The sequence below is a fragment of the Leucoraja erinacea genome, chromosome 22 (genome assembly GCF_028641065.1).
Source record: "Leucoraja erinacea ecotype New England chromosome 22, Leri_hhj_1, whole genome shotgun sequence".
In the NCBI taxonomy this organism is placed as follows: Eukaryota; Metazoa; Chordata; class Chondrichthyes; order Rajiformes; family Rajidae; genus Leucoraja; species Leucoraja erinaceus.
Genome location: NC_073398.1, coordinates 15,538,106 through 15,565,514, shown reverse-complemented (window position 1 = coordinate 15,565,514; position 27,409 = coordinate 15,538,106). Strand labels below are relative to the sequence as shown.

Sequence of the window (27,409 nt, the reverse complement as noted above, 5' to 3'; positions counted from 1 at the left end):
ACTTGTAGCAGTAGAACAGGTTTGTAAGCACAATACTCAATAGAGAATATAATAAACAAAGAACAGTTCAATAAAAATACCAATATAGTGCAAATCTAAACAAAGCTCGGTCCCCAATGCATACAAGCCATTTCCTGGTATAGAGCTTAGTTGAAGTTCATAGTGTTCAATAGGCTGATAGTTGTTGGAAAGAAACTATCAAGGAAGAAACTGTTCCTGAACCTGGATGTTAGTTTTCACACTCATACATCCGCCCGATGGCAAGATTGAAATGAGAGCATGTGGGTCCTTAATGATGTTGGCTGACTTGAGGCAGCAACTCCAATAAATCCTTTGGATGGTGGGGAGGTCAGTACCCGGGATGGACTGGGCAGTGATCACCATTTTTGTAATGTTCATTTCTGGGTGTTTCAGTTGCTGAACTAGGCTGTGATGCTCTCTACCGTACACCTGTAAAGGTTCATGAGAGTATTCATCAACATACTGAATCTCCTCTATCTTCTGAGGAAGTCGAGACGTTGATGGGTTTTCATTATGATTCCATCAATGTGCTCAGTCCAGGACAGATCTTCAGAGATATACACGTTGGGCCCAGTTAACGACAACGTCGGGAGCACGCAGGTCCCCGGTAGGTGACCGATTTTCCGGAGCATCCATAACATCAGCTTCGTCCGCCCCGGGCCGCGGAGTTTGAACCGGCCTGTTCACGGAGCTCTGATTTGGCCGCGAGAATTACCATCACCCGGCAGGGGGCCCAACATCGAAAGCCTGGATCGCCTCAATGCAGAGGGAGATCAAGGAAGGAAGAGACAAGGACCTTAAGACTTTTGCCTTCAATCACAGTGAGGAGGTGCCCGGTAGACACACTGTGGTGGATGTTAAACTGTGTTCATTGTGTGTTCTGATTTTGTATCCTCTGTCATGACTGCAAGGTATGTAATTTTGTTCAAACTAACAAGTTTGAATGACAATAAAAGACACTTTATACTTTATTTGACTCCTTCCTCCAAGCCAATGTTGAATCCAAATTGACTAGCTCACCTTGGATTCCACCTTCTAGACAACACACTACCTTGCGAGATTTTTAAGTCAAAAGTTGTATTTTATTTCAAAGTGGGAATTTGAAGACAGGGACTGAGATGCTACACAGAGATTTTGATAGGAAGGAAACATTACAGCAGCTGAGTAAAAGATTGGTCAAATGGTAGGTTCGATGAAGATCGGGCGAGGGGGATTGGGGGTGGGGAGAAGGTATCTATCTTCACGAGTTACCACGTTTCCCGAGTACCTGCCGTTAGCGTTAAGAGACGTCCCGAGCTGTGACGTACCCGCTACGTTCATTCTACGTGCTTACCACGAGTTTTGATTTTTTTTAAACTCGGGGGAGCTCTTGGGTGAACTCGCACAGTGGGACAGGGCTTTCACTAACCAACCCATCTATTTGCATTTATATCCAAGTCATTTTATCCCTGTGGAATTCCATTGGTCACAGACTTCCAGCCTGAATATTGTCCTTCCACACCAACCCTGCCTTCTATCAGTAAGCCAGTTCTGTGCATCTTAATGATCAGGTAGAAGAGGATGCTTCAGTTACAGGAACAAATTAATCTTGCATTTATTGCAATAAAACATAATTGATTTTATATTTTTATTGTACAAGCATGAGATATTTGACAAAAAACTGCAGTGTGTAAAAATAATTAATTTAATTGACATGCAACAATCATTTTTAGGCTGGCTAGGTAGTTCTTTGATGAACTATATGATCCTCGAAAATGAAATAATTTTCATGTTTACATTTCAAACACTGCAAAACAGTAATATTCTCCACATGTTGTGACCTGTGGGCCGAGAGCAGCGCATTATTAAGAAAGATTAAGGGAATACATAGTTCCCAGTGCTATCTTTCCATTTATGTTGTGCATACAGCAGTAAGAACAAACACAGCTTTCAAAATCATGAATACTTACATTTTAGATAGATTCCGATCAAATTAAAATTAGGAGATTAAATATTTCTAAGTCAGCACCAAATTGAATGTGACAATATTTTTACATTCTAGCATTAATATACATTCAGTCGAATACGTTCAGACAAAAACAAAATATTCACAACTCAGTAAAATATTAGTCTGCGATTCCTGATTCTTGCCAAGATAAGTCATAATCAACCAGAATTTTCACAGAATGCAGACCGCCTAACTGTTCTTCGATATTTTATTTTAAATTATTCGCATCACATTTAAGTTTGAAGTACATTTGCACGATAAAACATGAAACTTTTGTTTTTCTGCCAACTGCCAAGACAAAAGCTTTTTTCCATTATGAGCTTTAAATGGAGGTTACACTGTGAAAAAAAAACAACTTAAAAAAAGTAATGGACAATGAAAATCGGACCTATAGCTCTATACAAGTTTACCGACAACCACAGGCAAGAATGGGTAAGATCCATGTCAAATACCCTGTGCAATATTATAATTCATATCTCTCCAGGCCATTCAGAAAGTTCTAATTGAAAAATAAAATATTAATTTATCCCACATTTAACCTGGAGGTGTTGGTAAGTAAACTTTTGGGAACTATGAAAGAATACCCTTGTCTCCCCTTGTGACGGTGAAGTTCCAAAGTAAGTTACAAGATGGAGGTATAAACAGCATGGGAGTGCCAGGATTCTTCACCAAAACCTCCTGGACTACCAGTGGTATTATGTTCTATTAAGCAAATTCAGATAGGTACATTTCAAGGTTGTTGGCAGGTCAAATAGCCAACTTTGAGAATTCAGATTGCACTTGTGGGATAGTGGTGCCTGCAAGTTAAAATAAGTAAATAGAAAGATATGGCCTGAATCCACAAGTATGTTGATTGGCAGCCAAATCTGAACAAGTCACATCCAACTTATTGCTATCTTTCCATTTAAATCTATGAACTGTGCAAAGCATTACAAACTATACACTTCTTTTGTCAAAGTCAAAAGCCCTCAACCCAATTGTTTTCAGAAGAGACTCATTCACATTTAGTTTCATTATCCAGGTAACAAAAAATAAATTTACAGCTGTTGCAGAAGATATCCAAAGGCACAAAGCAAAAGCTTTTGCAATTTACTCAGTTTTCTTATCGTGCTTGTCAGCAAGGTTCTGAAAAATACAAAACAACAAATCTTAGCTATTATTCATAGACTTTTGGCATTCATTGCTAGGTTTCTATGGAACAAACTATGGAGGAATTAAGCAATACTCATCAGGTATTCCCTGACATGGATTCACATGTGTCCATTTTTCCACCCCATTCCTAAAATGGTAATTGTAAACTCATTGAACCCAATGAATTAGTGGGCTAAACGCCACCCCCCCACTGAGACTGCCACGTTATTCTAGAAGAATTTGGCCGATCTAACGTTTGTCTTCAGCTCAATTTCTTTCTACTGATCCCAACAATACCACATTCTTCTGCTGTAAAAAGATCAAGCCATCTCTGTTTTAAATATGCTTATTGAAATAAATTCCAGTCCTCTGTGGTAGAGAATTTCAAAGACTCACAACCATTCAAAGACATTTCTCTTTATCTCAGTCTTGTCACAGTGTTTTGCTGTGCCTTGGTACACATGACCATAATAAACTAAACTAAACTGAATGACTTAACTGCCTGGAAACCCATCGCTCTGCTGCACTCTTTCTTGTGGGAATGCTACATGAGCTATAGGAACAGAATTGGGGAAGATTGAAAAACTTACAAACCTCTTATTGATCAATCCAGACCAACGGCTTTTTTTTTTTAATAGGAAGCAAGTTGCAGAGGGTGGGTAAAAGGTGCTTAATTGCTGCCAAAAGGTGGGGAGATGCAATAAATTGCCCTTCAGTATACAGATAGCGACCAAGGAAGAATACTGGAGGAAGTAGCACGTCGTTTTCAGAGAATAGGCGCTAATGTTGGAAATACGAGTTTGTAATACACTTTCGATTTCACAAGTGAAAGTGTTTGTAAAGTACTACAAATGCACACAATAGGCACACAAAATAACAATTATCTGTTATACCTCTCGGTAGTGGAGTAGCATTTTCACACTTCCAATTTTGATTTTCTCTGCTAATTCTTCAGGTGATTGTTCAAGCAATTGTTCATTATGACAGTTTTTACAAATATCATTATATCAGCACTGACAAGTCAATTAGATATTCAAAATATATGCCTTTTACTTGTTTACCATCTATGGTGCTAGTCATCCTGAGCATTGTTGTTCCATTTCCAATTTCAAGACTGCCTTGGGCTTTGTTTCATAACAGGCCCACTAAAATATGTCAGACTATTCACAGCTCCTGAACTTTCAGCAGAAACTATTTAATAGTCTGTAAAAGCTAAAGTATAAGTTCATAACCATTTGTAGATAAAACTCCCACTAAGACAAACCAAATCGTTACTATGTTTTACGTAGACACAACTAGTGTCATTTATAAATGTTATGTCTGAGAAGGATTCAGTCAAAGAGTTTGATATGTTGAAACAAAAACATTGCAGATGCTGGTATAAGCATACAAAGGACACAAGACCCTTCTTCTTTTTCCTCTATATAGTTTGATAAGTTGAAAACTAGTTAGCAGGAAAGATTGAAAATATTGGTGTAGAAGTTACAATTAAAGTAACAATAAGAATTTCATGGTCAAATATGAGAATGTTAGACATCAGAAAGCTTGGCAATGATTAATGGGAATTACTTTGTTGCCTGTATCACGATCACAGGTATTGAGAAGTATAGGTGAGCATAAATGCGGAATTCATTGGAGAGGGGAACAGATGGACACTTCTGTGGCCACCCTGGTGTCAGTCAGGGACACACAGCGAGCAGAGCTGCTCCTTCACAACGCCATGGATCCATGTTCAGTCCAGGTGCTGCCTGTGTGGAGCTTGTATACTCCCAGACTGAGCAGGTTTCCTCCCGGTGCCCCAGTTTCCTCTCATATCCCTAAAACATAAAGGTTAGTAGGATAGTTGACCACTGTAAACTGATGTTTGTATACGAGTGGTACAACCTGGAAAGAGTTGATAGGAAAGTGGGAGAATAAAATGGAACCAATATTGTTAGTGAAAATGGGTGTTTGATGGTTGGACAAAAGCGCTATATAGCATGGAATCAGGCTCTTTGGCCCAGTTCATCTATGCCGACTAATATGGTCCATCCACGCTAGGTCCATTTCCCACTAAAGCTTTCATATCCAGGCACCTGTCCAAATGTATTTTAAATGTTATTGTACCTGCTTCAACTACTTCCTCTGGCAGCTTGTTCCATATGCATGCTACCTACTATGCGATAAAGTTGCTCCTCAGATTCCATTTTAAGTCTTTTCACTCTCACCCTAAAAGCATCCCACTTCCTCGGCATACCTTTTAACACAAATAACTACTATTGTCAACTGCCTAATGTCATCAAAAGTTGTCCCAGCCCCAATTTAGAACTTTAACTTGTGGACAGATACTGTATTTATATACGATTATTTTACCATTGATAAAACTGTGGTTGTTGGTCACAAAAGGCTTGCCCACTGGCACGTCAGTAACTTGCCCAGCCAAATTCCTTAGGTCAGATAGGTCAAACTTTGCCTTGTACCTTGTAGGATACATTCTACATATTGCCTGGAGAAACTTCCCTGAATTCTACCCCATCTAAGCCTTGGCACTATGGCAGTTCCAGCCTACATTCAGAAAATTACAAAAACCTTTACTCTTGCAGCTGTCTGCATTTACCCAATGTATTTGTACCTCCAATTCCCATTGATTATTTGGGGCCCATTAGCACAACCCCTACAAGGTGATCACCTGTTTATTTCATAGTTCTACCCATAGAGCCTCACTGGACAATCCTTCAGTTATGTCATCTTGGACCTTTGCTGTGACGTTCTCCTTAATCGATAAAGCAACTCGTTGGACTCTTTTTACCCCCACTTCTTTGTTGCCTGTAGCACCTGTACCCTGAAGCATTAAGCTGCCAGTCCTGTCCCTCCCTTCGCTAAGTTTCTATGACGGCAATCACATCCGAACCGCATGTAACCATCCAGGTTAAGTTCATGCGCATTACCCGTCAGGTCCATAGCATTGAAACAAATGCATTTTAATCCAACCATCTTTCCTTATTCCATGCTGTGCTCTAGCGTGTCCCATCTACAAAACTTGCTGTTCATTGAGATCTGCACTGACTTCTGTCCTCCCACCTGCCTCACTACTGCATTGGATGCTGTGCCCCGGACAACCTAGTTTAAACGAGTGATACTAGCAAATATACCCACTAGAATATTGGTCTCCCTGTCGTTCATGTGTACCCATTCCTTTGTGTAAGTCTGCTCTGCCCAGAAGAGATCCCATTGATCCAAAAAAACAAAACAAATTCCTGTCCCTTATACTAACTCCTCTCAGTCATGTATGTATTCACCTGTCACATCATCCTATTGCTACACTCGCTAGCACATGGCACCAGGAGTAAACCAGAGATCATGTCACCTGTATCAATGTGCACAATGATCTGGCTTCTTACCTTGTTCCTTAAGATTGTTCTGCAGACGCTCCAAGGAGTCAAGAATACTGGCACCATAGACCTGATTGCTGCTCTCTGGAAATCTTCTCGCTCAATGGTGTCCAAAAAGGGTGCACTTGTTTTTGAGGGGAATGGCTATATGGGATTCCTGCAGTTTCTGCGTACTTACTTTCCTGGTGGTCACCATCTACTTTCTGTCTGTGCCGTGGGTGTGACCACTTCACTATAACCCCCATATATGATGCTCTCATTCACACGGATGATCCCGCCACAGCTCCAGCTCCCCCATGGTATGTTGCATTAACTTTTGAAGGGAGATGGAGTCGGCTAAGAAACTACTTGTGGGAGATTATTCACACGGTAATGAAAATGAATGAAGGTCTTTGTTTTATATGTCAGAATGGTCTCGACATTATGCAGTAAACTAAAACAAGTGTTCTTACCTGTAACCCATCATGCTCCTTCAGAAGTCGGTCATACTCCCTTGTCAGCCCATCATATTGTTTTCGGGTTGTAACCATTTCGATCTGTGATTTCTCAAGGGCTTTACCGCAAAAGGAGTTAAGAATTAAAATATAATTAAAAACCAATTACTAAATTCAACTTACAATCTGCAAACAACTTTCAAAGTTGAAAAGGATTCATCTCCAGAATATTTCTCCAATAATGCACTCTACAGAGCTCCTAATATAGCTTGCATGGAGGTTTTCTACAGATGATCTCCTGCAAGTTATTTCTGCAAACAAGAGAAGCAGAAAGATCATAAGACTTAGGAGCAGAATTAGGCCACTTGGCTCAGCGAGTCTGCTCCACCATTCGATAACGGCTCATCTATTTCTCTGTCAGATCCAGTCTCCTGTGTTATCCCCTAGCCTAGTGGTTCTTAACCTGGGGGTCGTGATTCCCTTGGGGTCGTTTGGGGTTTTTTCGGAGGTCATGGAGGGGTTGTAAATAACATCAATTTGTTGACCCCATTTTTAGGAACCTAACAAAGGTACATACCACACACAGTACTTTGTTCGTGTTGCGCGCTTATATATAGGGCCTATGAGGGGGGGGGTGGGGGGTGGGGCAGGGGGGGGGGGGGAGGGGGGGGGGGGGGGGGGGGGGGGGGGGGGGGGGGGGTGCAGGGGGTACATATAGGGGGCCTAGGAGGGGGGGGGGGGGGAATTTTGAAATCTCAGGGGGTACATCGACTACCCAGGCACACACTAGGACCCAGCATTCATCACTACTGATGGATCTTCCCTGTAGTAGGGGTGGGGGGTGGGGAAGCACTAGGACCCAGCAGAGTCAGACCATGTGCTGTCTGCATAGTGGAGTTTGTGGGCCTGGTGCTGCGCCGGGAACTCTGGTGAGGTGATGTGGGAAGTAAATATATTATGGAGTATAGGAGCATAAGGTGCCAAATGCAGAAAATCAACAGAGCGCTCCATTCCACCCCTCTCTCATCTTCCATACCCCTTTTTGCCTTGCAGGCTACAGCTCATGGCATAAAACCCGTAGTAGATAAAAACAGGATGACTAATGGAGAAGGGTAGGGGGCCTGAAAGAAACTTTGTACCCACTGATAAAATTCCCCTGAGGCCCTGCGTATATACACACGAACTGTTTGTTTTGTGAACCATGTCTTCCAAGACACGCACGTATAGTGAAGCATTTCTCAAGTTCGGCTTCAAAAATCCGTGGTCAAGCCGCAATGTGTTATCTGTGCCAAGGTTTTGAGCCACGAGTGCACGAAGCCCAGCAAACTGAAGATCCATTTGGAGTCTTGTCACAGCGACCTGGTGCGGAAGGGTGTGGACTATTTCAAACTAAAAGAAGCCGTACTCAAGGGTTCCCGCATCGATTCGACGGGTCACTGCGCTCATCAAATGAAGCAACGTTGGAGGCTTCATACCGGATTGCTTATCGAATTGCACAGACTAAGAAACCTCACAGCATTGGTGAAGAGCTTATCAAGCCATGCCTTTTCAAAGCAGCAAAGTTGGTGCTGGGGGAACGGCAGTCAAACAAGTTCAGATTTCACTTTCAAATTTGCATTTGATAAGGTCCCACATAGGAGATGCATTTGATAAGGTCCCACATAGGAGATGCATTTGATAAGGTCCCACATAGGAGATGCATTTGATAAGGTCCCACATGGGAGATTAGTGGGCAAAATTAGAGCACATGGTATTGGTGGCAGAGTGCTGACATGGATAGAAAACAGGTTGGCAGACAGGAAACAAAGAGTAGGGATTAACGGGTCCCTTTCAGAATGGCAGACAGTGACTAGTGGGGTACCGCAAGGCTCGGTGCTGGGACCGCAGTTATTTACAATATACATCAATGATTTGGATGAAGGGATTCAAAGTAACATTAGCAAATTTGCAGATGACACAAAGCTGGGTGGCAGTGTGAACTGTGAGGAGGATGCTATGAGAATGCAGGGTGAGTTGGACAGGTTGGGGGAGTGGGCAGATGCATGGCAGATGAAGTTTAATGTGGCTAAATGTGAGGTTATCCACTTTGGTAGCAAAAACAGGAAGGCAGATTACTACCTAAATGGCGTCAAGTTGGGAAAAGGGGAAGTACAACGGGATCTGGGGGTCCTTGTTCATCAGTCAATGAAAGTAAGCAAGCAGTTACGGCAGGCAGTGAAGAAAGCGAATGGCATGGTTGGCCTTTATAACAAGAGGAGTCTTGTGCAGTTTTGGTCCCCTAATTTGAGGAAGGACATTCTTGCTATTGAGGGAGTGCATCGTAGGTTAACAAGCTTAATTCCCAGGATGGCGGGACTGTCATATGCTGAGAGAATGGGCTTGTACACTCTGGAGTTTAGAAGGATGAGAGGATATCTTATTGAAACATATAAGATTGTTAAGAGTTTGGACATGCTAGAGGCAGAAACATGTTCCTGATGTTGGGGGAGTCCAGAACCGGGGCCACAGTTTAAGAATAAGGGGCAAGCCATTTAGAACAGAGACGAGGAAACACTTTTTCCTCACAGTTGTGAGTCTGTGGAATTCCCTGCCTCAGAGGGTGGTGGTGGCCGGTTCTCTGGATACTTTCAAGAGAGAGCTAGATAGGGCTCTTAGAGATAGGGGATATGGGGAGAAGGCAGGAACGGGGTACTGATTGGGGATGATCAGCCATGATCACATTGAATGGCGGTTTTGGCTCAGAAGGCCGAATGGCCTATTCCTGCACCTATTGTCTATTGAATGACACAGTCAAAAGTCAAATCTCAGATATGAGTAATATTCTGCCTGAAGTAATGAGCACTGTGAAGAGCAGTCCAGTGTATTCACTGCAACTGGATGAGTCAACAGATGCTGCCTCATGTTCCCAACTGCTAGTCTACGTTCGTTACCTCGAAAGAGAAACCATGAAGGGAGTACCTGTTCTCGGAGCCATTGGCTACTACCACTCGGGGAGATGTGTTCAGAATGCTGGAAGCCTTCCTCATTAAACATGAGCTTGGCTGGGCACGCCTTGTCGGGGTGTGTACAGATGGGGCGCCTTCCATGGTCGGATGCAGATCCGGCTTCAAAACCTTCATGAAGGATGTCGCTCCCCATGTCTCCTTCACCCACTGCATGATACATCACCATGCTTTAGCGATGAAGATTCTCCCTCCTGGTCTTCGAGAAGTGCTTTCAGATGTGGTGAAGATTGTGAACCACATCCGAGCGAGCACAACAAACTCAAGAATCTTCAAGGCAATGTGTGAAGAAATGGGCGCCGATTTCACTGTTCTCATATTCCACACAGAGGTGCGCTGGCTTTCGCGCGGTAAAGTTCTCAATCGTGTTATTCAACTTCGAGAGGAAATAGCGCTGTTCTTGGAGAGAGGGTGTACTGAGGAGGAGAATCAGCTTCATGAAAAGATGCAGGACAAACTGTTCTTGATGAAGATTGCTTACTTGGCTGACTTCTTCGCCGAGGTGAATTCCTTGAACCTGTCACTTCAAGGAAACCTCCCAATGCTACACACGGACAGAATCTGGGACATAGTGGCAGCGTTCAGGAGGAAGTTTCATCTTTATCAGAGAAGTGGCCAGGATGGTGACACTGAGATGACGACTCTCGTGGATGCTATGTCAGATGTTGAATGCCACTTCCACGAAGAGATCTCAACCCACCTTCTGGCAATTAGTGAAGCCATCGAACGTTACTTCCCCAGACTGGACGACCGCTCTCGTGATGAGTAGATTGTCCGACCTTTTTCCATTGAAGACGGTGCCATCAGCGATACTGACGTGACTGCGAAGGTTGAATTTTACCGAATTCGTGAAGATGCGCAGCTCAAGAGTGACTTCATGGAACAAGAGCTCGCCACGTTTTGGCTGAAAGTGAAGGACTGTCCTGTTCTTTCGAAGAAGCCCCTGACCCTATTGGTCTAGTCCCCCTCAACCTATCGATGTGAGGCTGGATTCCCAACCATGGTAACTGAAAACGAAGGTACACAATAGGCTTGTGATCGACGCTGACATGAGGTGCTGCGTGTCGACCATTCGTCCTGGTTTTCATTTGCTGATGGCAGCAAAGCAATTTCAGCTATCCCATTGACTGAGCATTGGCAGACATGCTTTAATAAATTGGGATTTTCTTCCCCCAATTTTTGTTTCGGGGGTCACGGTACTGACCAAGAATGTGTGATGGGGCCGTGGGGCCAAAAAGATTAAGAACCACTGCCCAAATGCCTTTGAAAAAGGGGATATGAGGGAAATGGAACTTGGGGATGGGATATGAATGTACAAAGGAGGGAAAATGAGCAGGATGACCAAGGGGTGGGAGAAATGTGTATGTATCAGGATTTGGAAGGGGGGTTGTTATTAATTGAAATTGGATAATGTGATTATTGGCATAAAGAGGGGGGGATTGATAGGTCCAACACCCTCCCCTTCACCTATATTCACAATTCACTTACCAGGCCTTTATCTGCCCCACCTCCCTTTTCCAGCATCCCGTGCCCCCCCCCCCCCCCCCCCCAAAAGTCTGAAGAAGGGTCCCGATCCAAAATGTTACCTGTCCATTCCCTGCAGGGATGTAGCCTGGCTCGCTAAGATATGACTGGGTTTTGAAATCTTAACCATATTTATTGATGCTGTAAAACAATCAATTGGTGGATTGCCAATTCCCGAGGATTAAAATGTCTATGGTTTCATAATTTTACATTGTATTTTATCTTCCAGTGAAAAGCTTTTTGTTTCAGTCAACGGAAAGACAACACATGATTACAATGGAGCCATTTTCATCCCATGCCATCTCACACCACATCTTTAAAAATACTAATTTTACAAAATGAGTTTTTTTTCACTTCTTGGTTAACTGCAAGATAATTATTCAATTTGATTGGTTGCTTGGTGCCAACAGTGACAGACAGCAACTAATTCCACATAACTATGGGAACATTTTTGTCTTTCACCGCTCACTGTAAAATCCATTATTTCAAACAAAAGAGTTAGTCATAAAGATACTATCCAATTATGCAGCATTCCCAAATTCTAAAAAGAAATCTTTGTTTCATACATGACTCCAAAACCAACATTGCAGAATACTTTACAAAGCTTTATGATCTAATTCAAAATTGCTCAAGTAAAAATGGTCTGCCGTAAGAGTGCTTACTAATGAAAAATAAATAATTGAAGATATTTGACCTTCTGAAGGATAAAATGTTGCGTTGATGATTATCGTGTCATTTGAGAAAATAACTTGAATCTACGCAACAAAAACAAGATCATATGTAGCTCATAATAGTTCCTCCCCACCTCCAAACAGGTAGCAACTACTAATTTCTTGAATTGTTGATCCCTAAACAAATGTCTGAGGCCAATTCAAAACCTTGATTAATATTTTCTTCACAAATTAAAATGAGTTTATCCTGCACTTTTCCACTAAGCCACTTTGAAGTTAAATTGCAGCCTTTACAATTGCATTTTTCCCTTGTTATTACATTTTGACCACAAATCGAAGTTTCATATCTGAAAATTTGACAGGTGGAAGATTGTATGAGAAATCTGTGCTAACTTCAAAATATGTTAAACTCAATATTTTAATCATGTTCTCACTACAATTTGCTGATGAGCACCAACACATATTTACAATTCCTCAAGGCGCAGCAGCTGAACAATTGCCAGATGTTAAAATCCACAAAAGTGTAACAAGAGTTCTTGAATAAAGGCACACTGGGCTTATTCAGTATAAGCAACACGAACAAGAAGGTTTAACTTTTATCCAAGCTTGTATTAAGTTAACTGGCCGCAACTGGAACTACAAAGACTCTTAAGTGGTTTCAGTGCCACAGGAGAAGGGATATTAATCAAAGAAAACGTTGAATCCAGAGACAGACATTCAAATTAAACAAATCTTGGATTGAAAACAAACTATATAATAAGATTTTTCTCACCAACCCCAGGAACGCCTTAATTATTCCTTTGGAATTAGGTTACCTGTCTCTTGTAAGTAGGCATCAAACCAACAGGAACCTGCTTTTCCTAATAAAATCGAGTACTACAAAATTGTACCTGTCAGGAAGGGGATATAGAATAGATATCAAAATTCTCCACTATTCTGAAGGATGGATTGGTCAATAGTTGAGAGAAGTTCAAAAAATGAATTAAGTTTTCTAGTTCGATGTAAATATATGCATAACAGCAGAGCATTTTCTCATCATAATTTTACCCATGTGCTTAGATTTTGATTTGGATTTAGAGAGACGCAGCACAGAAACAGGCCACTTCGCCAAGTTCATGCACTCGGGTGCCCATTGTATTGATCATATTTTTTAAAAAAAAAGACTTCCCATCATTGACTCTTCCCAGATTCTAACACTTATCTACTTACTAAGGGAAATTTTGTGACCAATTTACTTACTAACCCACACATCTTTGAAATGTGGGAGGAAACCAGAGCATCTGGAGGAAACTCACATGGTCACAGGGAGAACATGCACTCAAGTCAAGATTGAAACCAGATCTCTGACCCCGAGCGACAGCAGCTCGAATAGCTGCCACATAATACTGTGAATGACAAGAGTATTGGCCTGGACTCTCTGTTGGTGGAAATGGATGTTGCCTACTACTTTTGTCGAATGAATGTTATCCGACACTAATCTGCACATACCTGATTGTCATACAGGTCATGTTGCGTGTAAGCATGCTCTGCTTCGTTTGCTGAAGTGTTACAAACAGAATGGAAAATTGTATAATTGTCAACAAACATTTCCACTTCTGACCTTATGACGGAAAGTCATTGATAAAGCAGCCTAAGATATTGGCACTGGATACTGCCTTCAGAACTCCTGAAGTGACATCTAAAATCCACAGCCATCTTTGTTTCGGTGACATGTGTATCACAGAAGTGATTGTCATTGGTGTCATTGACTTCAGTTTTACTAGGGCTCCTTGATCATCAAATGCTACCTTGATGTCAAGGGTGGTCATTTTCACATAATTCATTGTTTGGTTTCTATGTGGATCAAAGCCATGATGTAGTCTGGAATGACATAGTCCTTGCAAAACTAGGCATCAATAAGTAGATTCTTGATAAGAAAGTGGTATTAGAAAGCACTATCAATGGCAGTTTCCACTTCTTTGCTCAGGGATCAGAATTGTAGGACTACATATATCTCGTCAGACTTTGGACTGGAATCATTCACAAAGGTATGGAACACAAAGGGATTCAGAAATAAGTTAACCATTGCTTAAATGGTAAATTTTATAGATCAGTGAACATGAAGATGATTGGCGAATAGGGGTTGATGTGAGCTATATAATTTTATATGTAATGTGGAAAGCTAGATGTCATGGAATATTCAGTTCAGGAGGTGTCAAAGCACTTCTTGGCTGTTGATTGAGAGATAATCGAGAGAGTAGAGCACTCCTCATTGAACCAGATATCCTAGCTTCATATTGGAGGCAGAGCCAGGGATATTTTTCTGCATCTGCTGATGATCCACAGTGAAGCATAGATGCTCAATGTGGGGCTGGCAAATCAGTTTATAGCTATCTGCTATATGTGAAAAGGGTCATTACATCAAAGTAATGCGTTATAAAAAACAATTAATTTCACATATGCCGCTGAGATTCTCCATCACCCCACCACCTCTGAACATAATTGATATTCTCAAGACTATTTTCCAACACCCAACAATGAATGAGCAGAAACCTCCTTCAACTCCAAATCATAATGACTGCAACATTGCCAATTACCCATTCCAAAAACATTCATCACTTCCATTCTACCTGCTGGCAATTTCTGTAAAGCAAAACCATATTGCTCACACCATTTTTATTCAAAACACAGTTCTCTAGATATCACAAAGTTGCATATTATTAACTGCTTTGTGACCTCCAGAACTGACTGTCGAGCTTTTCACACTATTAGCAGTTATATATTCAACTGCTAAATCTTCAAGCTGTAGAATTCCTTCCACAAATGGTTCCTTATGGTAAATGCTCCTTCAATTCATCTTCAGCAATGTGACTCATTTATCTGCTTCTGTTTCATATCTTTTTGGTTTCACTTCTATGAAACACCCTCAACCATGTTGAAGTTTCTACATACATGTAAATTGTTGAAGTGGAAACATTTGAAAGCCTTATGCACAAATTTAACAACAAAAAAATCTTCAGGTACTACCTTCCGTGGTTTTCTTCAATTCAGTCTTCAGTTGGGCAACTTCCTTAATCATTTGTTCGCGTTCCTCTTCCAATTTCTTATTTCCATCATCTTTATGTCTATTACTAGCCTAATAATAAAACAAATTATGAAGACTTTAGTGAGAAGTAGTGCAAATAACAAAAGTTTGCATTAGATTTCTTGTGTCTGCTGCAGGTTCTTTAAAAAGAAAATCACTGAAATAAACACTTCAGATTCAACCAAAGTCATACGAATCATGAGAGGATTTGGAACATCATTCCTCCGATTGTAGTCTATGCTCTGTGGGAGGCTTGAGGTATGAAGGTGCCCATTAAAGGTTCCAATATGCTCAGAAGGCAAGATGCATGGGAAACTTCATCCTGGGAGCCCCAACTACTCCAGAGGTACAAAGATAGATCATATCTAATCCTACATGGTTGAATACAAAACCCAGAAATGATCATCAAATGATCCTCCCTCTGGAAATATAACAAAATCAATTTTCAATTTGGTAACACTGAAAAAAATTGGTATCATACAATTAAAGTTATGCTTAAAGATTTTCAATGTTCATGCATCACTTTTAAAGTCACTACATCATTTAAAAGTAAAAACTGCACTTTGGATAAGTTTCAGATGAATGAAATGAAAGTTGGAAAAAAACTGCACATTTTAGCAAAAGTTCAGACCTGCATCACTCAACTAAAAATGCTGGTTTGTGGCTTAGAAATTCTGAAGTGGCAATACAAGTACCGTAGGTATAGATGGGGGGATATTACTCAAAGAGAGAACTAAAAATTAAGTTTCGGTATAAATGAATTTAATGGGACAAAAAAACTGAAATGAGTTGACTACTTATGCTGCGGATCTTAGGAATCCACAGCACTTATCATCAAGTATCTCTCCAAGTGCTGATTATTTGCATGACTGTTTTTATATCACAGAATTTGAGCATTTGCAAAACTTTATTTTTGTCCCATCCTTGTGTTACCTTTCTTAGACCTTCATTTTCCTCCAGATACCTTTTGGCTGCCTCGTTTGCATTTTCTGTTTGAACTTTAAGCGCCTGATTTTCTCCCATTGCAATTGCTAGTTCTGAGACAAGGGTGATCATTCGACGAAGAACACTGCAAAGAAAATTTCACAAAAAGGACATAATTATAGGAACATTTTCATAGAACATAGAATTAAGTAAAAATTGCATTGACCATGTTATTACAATTGGATACAAGAAACTGCAGGATGCTGGAATTTTGAGCAAAGCACAAAGTGCTGGAGGAACTCAGCGGGTCACATAGCATCTGTGGAGGGAATGGACAAGCGACATTTCAAGTCGGGACCCACTGAAGGGTCCTGACCCTAAATGTCATATGCCTAACCAGCTAAGTTCCTCTCGCACTTTATGTTATTGCAATTGGATCTGGTTTATGAGAATTTATCATTTCCGAAACTGTATAAGAGCCTAATTAGGTGCTGGAGTGTTTGCAGTGTGACTACTGAGCCAAAGCAAATACTTTAAATATCAGGGTCCTTATCAGATATTAAGTGTGTTTAATTCACATTGTGTAAATTCAAATGGCTTAGATTTATTGTTAAAAGTTTAAATGCAAGTTTTAGTATATTATTCAATGACATACTTACCTAGAAATTAAGAGCCTTGGAGAACGGCAGCACTTTCTAACCTGCCATGAAATACAGTTGACTATTGCAATTTAAAGCAGTCTTTATAACAAGCCACATTTTTCTCAACACTTTATTGAAATAGGTTAAAGTTATTGTTTACATTTTTTTTTTTATCTGTGTGTATTACATTTAATGCCATGTTAAGCTGTTTAATGTGAAATATCATTGTTCTGTTCTCTTGACTATTAAACACTCTTGACTTAATTGCTGAGTTGTAATTCAGGATATTTTTGTACACCGTCTCAACTTGGAGCATTCTGCACAGGCCCAATTATTGGTTTTGGCGTGATTCTTTAATTTTGGGTTTTCACATAATTATTTTACGCACCAGAGTAACAATCACATGTTACATAGATATTACAGCATAGATACCGGCTATATAGCCCAACGGGTTATTCCTGGTCGAAAAGGAAAAAAGCTGCAGATGTTGGAAATCTGAAATAAAAACAGAATACCGAGGATGCACAGCAACTCAGGACAGACAGCAGCTGTGGACAGAGAAGCAGAGTTAATGTTTCAGATCGATGACTCTTCATCAGATCAGGTACTTATGTGCCAACCATGTAATTGTCTAACTTTCTCTTAAATGCATCATTTGCCTAAATCATCATCTGACAGCACACTCCATATTCTTGCCACTTCAGCAATAATTTCAAAAAATGCTAATTTTATTTGCTATGTGTACTTACAGCCAGAGGAACAATGAAAATCCAGATATATAAAGATTCCTTTGTGCCCGGAAAAGTTTCATGTTAAAATGATCGTACATATTTGGAAGCAGTTTTTCGTCTTTTCCAATTCCATGACTGGCTGAGTATTTTCTCACCTCCCTAATGGCATCTACAAGCAGACAGATTATTACACAATTATGAGATTATTACATATTTATAACCACATAAGGTTAGTAATAAAACAGTTAGAAAAATGTATTGAAGATCATAAGTTGTAGGAGCAGAAGTACGCCATTCAGACCATCAAGTCTACTCCGCCATTCAATCATGACTGATCTATCTTTCCCTCACAACCCCATTCTCCTGCCTTCTCCCCAAAACCCTCGACACCCTTACTAATCAAGATCCTATCAATCTCTATCTTAGAAATATCCATTGACTTGGCCTCCACAGCTATCTGCGGCTTTGAATTACACAGAATCCCCATTCTATGACTAAAGAAATTCCTCCTTATCTCCTTTTTAAAGGTACGTCATTTTATTCTGAGGTTATGGTCGTTGGTCCTAGACTCTTCCACTAGCGGAAATATCCTCTCCACATCCACTCTATCAAATGTTCAACCACCTACCCAAAAAATGTTTCTAGAATCAAACTTCTCTCATGAATGATATCCCCATAGAAGCCCAGTGCTGCCTGTAGGTAGTTTGTATGGTTTTTGTGTGGGTGGTCCCGTTTCCTCCCACACTCCAAAGACATGCAGTTTTGATGGTTAATTGGCTTTGGTAAAAATTGTCCCTAGTGTTTAGAATAGTGCTGGTGTATGAGAATCACTGGTCAACGTGGACTCGGTGGGTCGAAAGGCCTGTATCCGCGCTGTATCGCTAAACTCAACTAAACTAAAAATCTAAAATAATAAACCGAATAAAATATTTTCTCTTAGCTTTACCCTTGATAAGAAGTTGTACTGCAAGTAGTCATCAGATTAGGCAAGAAAAAAATGACCTAGGACAGCTAAAGTCAAAATAGGCATGATGCAATTCAAATTAATAAAACATATCCTTCCAATGTGATTTTACAGCACCATATTACAAAACTAACATGCCATAATAATCTTGATCATTTTGTTAATAGTCCCCTATTTTTTGGAATACAAATTAAATAGCCAAGCTAAGGTAAGCCACATAAGCAGCTAGGAGGTAAGAAGCTGTTTAAAATAAAAGGCAAGTAACAAGATGAAGGTGGTTTAGGATTTTGTTGAAAACCAAGACAGCGCTGAATTATGTGTTGAAACATTCCAAAAAACAAATCAAAAGATAAAGACTGTCATGTATAGCCGTGTTGGCAAAACAACACAAAGAATGTGCAAGAGTATGATGAAACTTTCAACCTGCAATTCTACCGACCATACCTCCCTCTAGTTTGCATTCACCTCTGACCTTCCATCTTTATTAGATTCAATCATTTCAACCTTTGTCCTCAACTTATAACCTTGAGCATTGGTTAACATCGCCACCAGCTATCAGCCATCTACTCCATCAGTTGCAGAGGGGGTGTGTGTGTGTGTGTGTGTGTGTGTGTGGGGCTGTGTGTGGGGCTGTGTGTGGGGCTGTGTGTCATTTTGCCTTTGAAACCTATCTCCTCGAAAACCAGACGCAAAAATGCAGAGATTTTCGGTATTTAGATATTTCGGTAGGGATTTAACTTATGATTTCAGAAATCCACTCCTCTCTAAATTTGGTCAATTATTTCCCCAGATTTTGAATAAAGTTGTTCACAATATTCAATTTGTCAAAAATAAATGCCGCTTGCCAGCTGCTGACGTCACAATGCCCACATGCCCACTAAACGAGGCCCCCCTGCCCCCCCCCCCCCCCCCCCACTGTGGATTAATGAAGCTGCTGTCAACGCGCATGCGCAGTTTTCCATGAGGTACGTTACTCCACGCACCCCCCCCCCATTCTTCAAAAGGCGCACAAAGATCGAGAAACTTCTGCAGCAAAGATCCCAGCTCCGCTCCGCTATAGGATCTTTGTTCTGCACATCGCGAGGTCAGCGTCGCTCACGTTCTCCTCGCTGTTGGTGAAGCTTGTGAAGCCACGCCCCTCCCCTCCCCGCCCACTCACTCTGCCGCAGGTTTCCAGCTTTCCCCAGCCCACTCACTCGCCCAGCTCTCCTCCACCCCCCCCCCCCCCCCCCCCCCCCCCCAATTCTCCTCCTCTCACCTCCTCCCCTCTCCTCCATCCCTCTCTCCCATCTCCACTCGACCCGTCACAGGGGACCACCTCCTCTCCGTGTCCATATCCGCGGCCCGAACGTCTGTAACGCTGGCAGAGAAAATCCAGGGACACCTCTGTGACACAGGAGACACCAGGAAGCTGTGGAAAGGAATCCAAACACTGACGGGGAACAAGGCAAGGCAGCAGGTAACTGACACCAACACTTCTCTTCCAGATAAACTGAACAATTTCTTTGCACGTTTTGATGCAGCTAACACCACACCCAAGGGGAGAGCCAGCCCCTGCTTACAAACCGACCAGCCAGTCCTGACCATAGACTCAATGGACACACGGAGAATCCTGTCTAAGGTCAACCCGTGGAAAGCAGTTGGACCCGACAACATTTTTTATTTCATATTGGAAGTTTCAAATAATTTAAAAAACTGATTGTCTGGATCATTTTTCTGGCCACACAACCTCCAATCACATGGGCAAAGACATATCTAAATGTCTACAAAGACTAAATGACAACCAACTAGACATTCAATAACTACAATATAAATGTAATAAAAACATTCAAATTTGAACTGCGAACACAAAGGAATTGTTAATAAAATATACAAAAAAAAACATTTTCCAGAAATATTATACACAGGTTGTCCCTGGGTAATAAACAGGTTGTGTTTTACACATGTTCATTGGTCAGTTTTGGCTGTGGTTTAAAAAATGCACAAAATTCACTCAATATGGTAACAGTATTATAATAATCATGTTCTTGAAGAAAAGCATCCCTCTCGAAAATGCCCCACTTACCAAAGAACAAGATAACCAAGACTACAATAATTGTTAGGAAAGCTCTATTCCAAAAGGAAGCAATTTTCTCCCACAAACGAAAGGTAAAAACTTTTAACCATCTGAAACACAAAATACAAAAAATATATATTAAAATATTATATTGTTGTTGTGAATCTACAGAATTGGGAAAAGATCATTCTACAAAAGGCCACTGGCTATGCCCTTTTGAGTTTGACCGAATCATCTTTGAGACATCCATATAGTTACAGTGACCATGCCATGTCGTGACAAGCTCCACATTCCAATAATTGTCAATTGATAGAGTTGATGAGTTACCATTGAAAAAAAATGTCATGCTGAAATGCACCATATTTTAAGATTATTTAGAGTTTTTTTTTTGTAGATTAAAATTACATAGCATTTATTTTAAGGTCCAGGGCCTCCTCCATGGCCAGAGTGAGTCCCACTGCAAATTGGAGGAGCAGCACCTCATATTTTGCTTGGGTATTTAGACCCCAGCTATATGAACATTGACTTCTCCAATTTCAGGTAGTCCTTGCTTTCTCCCTCTTTCCCCTCTTCTTCCCAGCTCTCCCAGTCTACTATCTCTGCCTCTTCCTTTCTTCCCCCCCCCACATCAGTCTGAAGAAGGGTCTCGACCCGAAACGTCGCCTATTCCTTCGCTCCATAGATGCAGCCTCATCCGCTGAGTTTCTCCAGCATTTTTGTCTACCTTTGATTTTTCCAGCATCTGCAGTTCTTTCTTAAACTCTTTAGCATTTCTTTTAGTAGATTTGATGAATCATTTATTTATCTAGAAATGTACCAAGTTGCTTCAAAAGTGCAATACTGAATAATATTTAACATTGAAACTTAAAAAAGGTAATGAAGTATTCAGATAGGTCAAGGATACGGAGAGGGAGGTGGAAAGAGTATCACAGAATCATGCAGAGAAGTTTATAGAAGATGGTCCGAAGTATAGGGATTGTGCAATTTTAAACTTGGCAAACATAGCAGGGTTAAAATCATACATGTGCAAGAGGCTAAAAGAGATCAAGCATGAACTTGCATGAGCTCCACAGAGAATGTGAGGACTGTGGAGTTAAGATTACCATGATGGGTTGAGGAGAGAAAACTATTCGCAGAGAATTTTAAAATCAAATTTTCCACACTAGCAGTCTTATTTGTGTAATTGTGTGATTTTATATACAACTTGCTTTTGTGTGTTAGGCTGAGTCTATGTGCCTGTGCTGTTGCTGCAAGTAAGATTTTTCATTGAACCCGTGCTTCGCCATTCTTGTGCATATAACAATGACAATAAACATGAGCTTAATGTGAAGCTCATCTTCACTGCAAGTAGAATAGCTAGATTAGAAATGTTCTGGTTCAGCTTCTGACATCTGACAGGGAGCTGCATGAAGCCAATTACTTGGGATAATGTTGGAGGAGACTGACAACACAGTATTTATTTCACCAATATTTAGCTGGAGGAGATTTCTGTGGAATTGCGATGGTGCCATAGAGATATATTTAATCAGTGTATACATAACCACATAGGGTTCATCTCACTGTATCCAAACAAAATGTGAGGGGCTATGAGAAGGCAGGAGAATGGGGTTGAGAGGGAAAGACGGATCAGCCATGATTGCATGGCAGAATAGACTTGATAGGCCGTATGACCTAATTCTGCTCCTATAATTTATGAACATCCTCCCCATTGTAGTTTAGACAGGTTTGTATATTTTCATGGATCCCAAGCATGATTCTGAACCTGAAAATAAATCTCAAGATAAATTAGCCAATTTTAAACATACCTTCGAGGCGAGATGAATGGTAAACATAGAAGTAAAATTAAACCTATTTCTGCGTACAAGAAAGACGCAACGACAGTCCATTGCAGTGTCATCGTTCTTAATAAAACCTATCAAAACAAAACCATTTGTGTTTAATATTCATTTTAAACATGCCTTGTAGTTAAGCTACAATTCCATTCTCAGTTTGGTTTCAGAATTGAAAAATAAAAAAAGCATAGCACTGTGTCTTCAAACTATTGTCATCTGAGCCACGTGGCATTGGAATTTAATTATTTTTAATAGCTTTATTACAGCAATAGAAGTTATACTAAAATAGTAGTGTGTTCCTCTGCAGGGTCAAACTCAGTATATGTTCACTCACTACCAAAATCAGTTATTCACTAGTCGATGCATCCAAAGATATACCACAGAATTTATTGCTTATAAGGATACAGGTTTCCACTGTTATAATATAGTCCCATAATCAAAATAAGAGATGTCGAGAAATCTAAAACTTTAAAAATCTCACCTTGGTAAGAAAGCAAGGAGAGGAAAAAAATGTTATTTTAAATTTAAAAAAAATCAGTTTTAAGATATAGCTGATGGAAAAATAAAGTCTGACTGTATATGGTAGTTGGACACCATAAGTAATGCATTAAACCTCCAAGAATCATTGGTAATCTTAACATTGTTGACAATGCTGACTCTACCTCATAGTTTGATTCACACATTGGTGAGGCCACATTTCAAGCATTGTGTTCAGTTTTGGGCCACCCTTTTATAGGAAAGATGTTGTTAACCTGGAAAGGGTGCAGAGAAGAATTGAGGATGTTGCCAGGACTCAGGGGCCTGAGCTACAGGGAGAAATTGAGCAAGCTAAACTTTATTCCTTGAAGTGCAGGAGGATGAGAGCTAATCTTATAGAGGTGTAAAAGATCATGAGTGGAATTGAAAGGGTAAATGCAGTCCTTTACCCAGAGTCGAGGAATTAAGAACCTAACGACATAGATTTAAGGTGATACTAGACCAAGTGCAGACCCGTTGGGTCTGTTCCACCAACGTGCAGTTGGGGGGGGGGGGGGGGGGGGGCATTGGGCATCACACACATTAACATTAACCACCCACACACACACACACTAACTAACCCCCCGCACAAACGTAACTACGCCCTTTGATATATTAATATTATTAATTTGCTCCTTTTACCCCATAATCGCCCTATCTACTGACGCATAGCCCCCAACTCGCAGGCGCGTCTAGAGAGGGAGGGAAGAAGGGGGGGGGGGGGGGGGGGAGGAGGGGGGGGGGAGGGGGAGGGGGAGGGGGGGGAGGGAGGAGGGGGGGGGAGAGGGGGGAGGGGGGGGGAGGGGGGGGGGAGAGAGGGGGAGAGAGGGAGGAGAGAGGGAGGGGAGAAAGAGAGGAGGGAGAGTGAGGGAGATGGAGGGAGAGGGAGTGAGCGAGGGTGAGAGAGAGAGAGAGAGAGAGAGAGAGGTGGGGGAGAGGTAGAGGGCGGACCTGAACTCGGTGAGCAGGCGGGTCGGATGGGGCCTGTGATCAACGGAGGAATTTCAGGTTTCCCAGAGGGAGTAATGCCCCGTGTTCAAGCCAGTGACTGGCTGTGACCTCCCGATCTGCAGGCGCCAGCAGCTGTTATGGTCGCTGGCCAGCAGGAGGCGACATAATGAGTGGGTGGGGGGGGGTATGATTTTATTAAAAAATGGATATAAAAAGAAGAAATGTTTTGAGGAGTGCAAAATCGGATTTTAAATGAATGCGCTAGCGACATGGAAAAAATGACGGAGTTTGATGACGGAGTGCTGGCGTAGCATGGTATCAAAGGCCGAATGTGGCACCCACAAGACAGCCAGGCAGAAACACACAACCAGCCACAGAGTTTTAAATATAGATAGAAGATAGATAGATAGATTAAATAGGAACCCAAGTGTTTGTACCATCTTATTTATCAACAGTTGTTCTAAAGACAGTTGTGACAGTACAGTACCTGTTCCCATTTCCCCAGGCAACACATTCCGGATTTCAAGCAACCTCCAAGTGAAAAAAAATCTAAAATCTCCTCTAAATCTCTACTTTAAACTAGGTCTTCTGGGTTGTTTTTTTTTTTACACCTTTTACAGGAAAAAGATTCCTACTATCTACTGTCAATGCTCTGCATAGCATTGTATAGGGGGGTTGCACGTAAGGTCACCGGGTCATAGGGCTTGACGCAAGGAGCCAATCAATCCATCTGGAGGACATCGCAGCTTCCGGTATATGTTGTTAATACACGAAACGCGTACTTTCCTACCTGTCAAAAACCGCCGAAAAGGTGAATTTTTCCGCTGTAAAAAAATTGTGGAAGTCGGGGTAAGCGTGAGAGACATGTACCCAACTTCAGAATTCCAAAAGTGAAGCGAAATGAAGGTAAAGAGAAGCGAGAGCTGAAGGGACAACAATGCTTGGCGAACATTGGCCGTGCAGATATCAAATTGGAAAATATTGGGAACTATCGCGTTTGCTCACTGCATTTCATCAACAGTAAGGCATTATTTGTGTTTTTTCTTGATTGGCATCTAAAAAGTCTCAGAAGTGATAAATCTGGCTGTAAAATGTTTTAAATCGCCCATGGTTCTGAAGTGGGTTTTTACATGCAAAAAGAAAACGCTTCTGAAGCTAAATTTATCATTAAAAAAATCTCCAGACTTACAAGTGGTATATGGAAAAGTAAGTCTTCTATCATTATGCTATTGAGATGTATATTTTGGCAAATAATAAAATGTCCTGACAGCTTAAACACCCACTCCCTTTCAATAGGATATTGTCAATTTGCTGAGGTTGATTATGTCCAATTAACAGCTAACAATTATGCCATTCCTTGGCTTGCATCCGAGTAAAATGTAATTCAAAACCAACGTATATTTTGCGATTTCTTTAACGATAAATTTTGCTTCGGAGGCGTTTTCATTTTGTACGTAAAAACCCACTTCAGAACCATGGGCGATTAAAAAATTTTACATCCAGATTTATCACTCTGAAACTTTTTAGATGCCAAAGGAATCAAGAAAAAACACAAATAATGCCTTACTGTTGATGAAATGCAGTGAGCAAACGACCAATGTTCGCCAAGCACTTTGGCTGTTGTTGTCCCTTCAGTTCTCGCTTCTATCTACCGTAATTTCTCCTCACTTTTGGAATTCTGAAGTAGGATAAATGTCTCACGCTTATCCCGATTTCCGTAATTATTTACAGTGCAAAAATTGACCATTTCGGCGTGTTTTAACGGGCCCGCTACACTGGAAACAATGGTCAGTGCTTACCTGCAGTTCATTGCGTGTACTCCACTTGGCGTAGCGTAGCGACAGTACGGGTCATGGGTCGTGACCCGACTGCCGTGCAACCTCCCTATACTTAAATCTGGCCTTCTACACCTTCACTACAATATCTGTATTAACAAACAAGCTGCCAGTAATTGAGGCAGGTACAACAACATTTAAAAGACTTGGGACGGCTAAATGTTGGAGGGATATGGATCAAACCCGGGTAAACGAGACTAGCTCAGACCACGGTCGACATGATTGAGTTGGGCTGAAGAGCATGACTCTAAACACTTGCTCAGAATCAAGCTAAACAATTGAATTATGAGTTTTATTACTATCCGAAATTATCTGCAAGCTCTCAGAACACCATCAAGCTAAACCGGATTGTATGTTTGATTTTTAACTAATAGAATGTTTCATCTATTCTCGGAATCTCAATCACAGCAGTTTTAGCATCTTTTATGACCTCCCAAATTCACCATTTCCCTATTAAAATGCCTGGATAAAATTGTCTCTACTCTACTGCCTCAACCATTCTAATCCTTACTCAACAATTTCATTCAAAATTCAGCTATTACATTCTATTACACACCGTCCGACTTTGCATCCTCTCCGCCCTACATCCGTAACCTCTCCCAGTATTACATTCCAAACTCTCCATTCCAGCTGTATCCGCAGATACATGCTTCCATTTTTAAAAACACGAGCCTATGTTATTTCCCCTTGAAGGCCTTCTTAAAACAAATCTCTGTTTAGGAATATGTACGTTCAACTTATTACTTTCTTTGATTTACCACACTTGTTTTTTTACAAAAATAGTCCGAGGACATTTATCTATTTATAAAATATCAGAGAAAGCTGCGTTTACATTTTTTTAACTGACACTTCAGGCCAGGAATGCTTGAACAAAATTGCTTCCACTGAAATATAAAGTGTTCCGAGTTAGCACACAACAAATTATTCATTTGCCCTTCTCAGTCAGTTTAAAATGAGGAAAATAACTGCCAAAAAACGCGCAGCTGCGATGAATTTAGAAACATTTCGCCGAGGGTTGCAACATAGATTCCGCCCACCAATATGCCCCTTTTGCTTTCATTACACTTTCAGAGTAGAACTAAAGCTTTTGATCACCCAAAGCAGACTTGTTTTCAAGCATTAAATGCTTACGACGTCTCCCAGTCCTTATTTAGCAAACGCGTATTTTGGGAATAACATTTATACAGGATACTGCGATCCTAATATGGTTGGGGCCAGGGCAAAGCAAAACACGGAAGTGACAGTGGGCCAAACACATTTTATGGCCTTAATTAATCAGGCAAGCGTCCAGGTATAAAAACCCGGGACATTTACTGCCTTACGCTTCCATATCTCTAGACTACCTCTTCCCCGACTCAGTCTGAAGAAGGGTCTCGACCCCAAACGTCCACACTTCCTTTTCCCCAGAAATGCTGCCTGTCCCCGCTGAATAACGCCAACATTTTGTGTCTATCTTCGGTGTAAACCACCATCTGCAGTTCCTTCCTACACATTTGCTCTGCTGTACCCGCAGCTCCCCTACAAACAACACATTGAGAGGCCCTGCACCCGACCTGCGGGCCCTTCCTCCATTGCCCTGCAACTTCACCCAACCATACCTTGGAGCTGGGCTAAATAATCCAATAATTTGACAACCGAATAAACCGAAGCGGCCACACGTTCAAAAACTTGTATTTTCAGCACTTCTTACAAGGAACGACCCCCACCCCTCCCGCCTCTGCGTCGGGACGTGCAGATGGCGTCTAACCGAGCAG

The 27,409-nt window shown here is 41.2% G+C and overlaps 1 protein-coding gene across 1 annotated transcript; it reads right to left on the bottom strand.

Annotated features, from left to right (window-relative positions):
• Nucleotides 1-1,634: 1,634 nt before the first annotated feature.
• On the bottom strand, nucleotides 1,635-27,409 carry bcap29 (B cell receptor associated protein 29). Its single transcript, XM_055653001.1, has 8 exons — nucleotides 27,254-27,409; nucleotides 22,327-22,433; nucleotides 20,531-20,631; nucleotides 17,520-17,670; nucleotides 16,139-16,274; nucleotides 15,148-15,256; nucleotides 6,963-7,063; nucleotides 1,635-3,133 (listed from the first exon to the last, which is right to left on the bottom strand). Exons 2-8 carry the CDS (start codon nucleotides 22,416-22,418, stop codon nucleotides 3,098-3,100), a joined length of 726 nt encoding a protein of 241 aa, XP_055508976.1. The 5' UTR covers nucleotides 22,419-22,433; nucleotides 27,254-27,409; the 3' UTR covers nucleotides 1,635-3,097.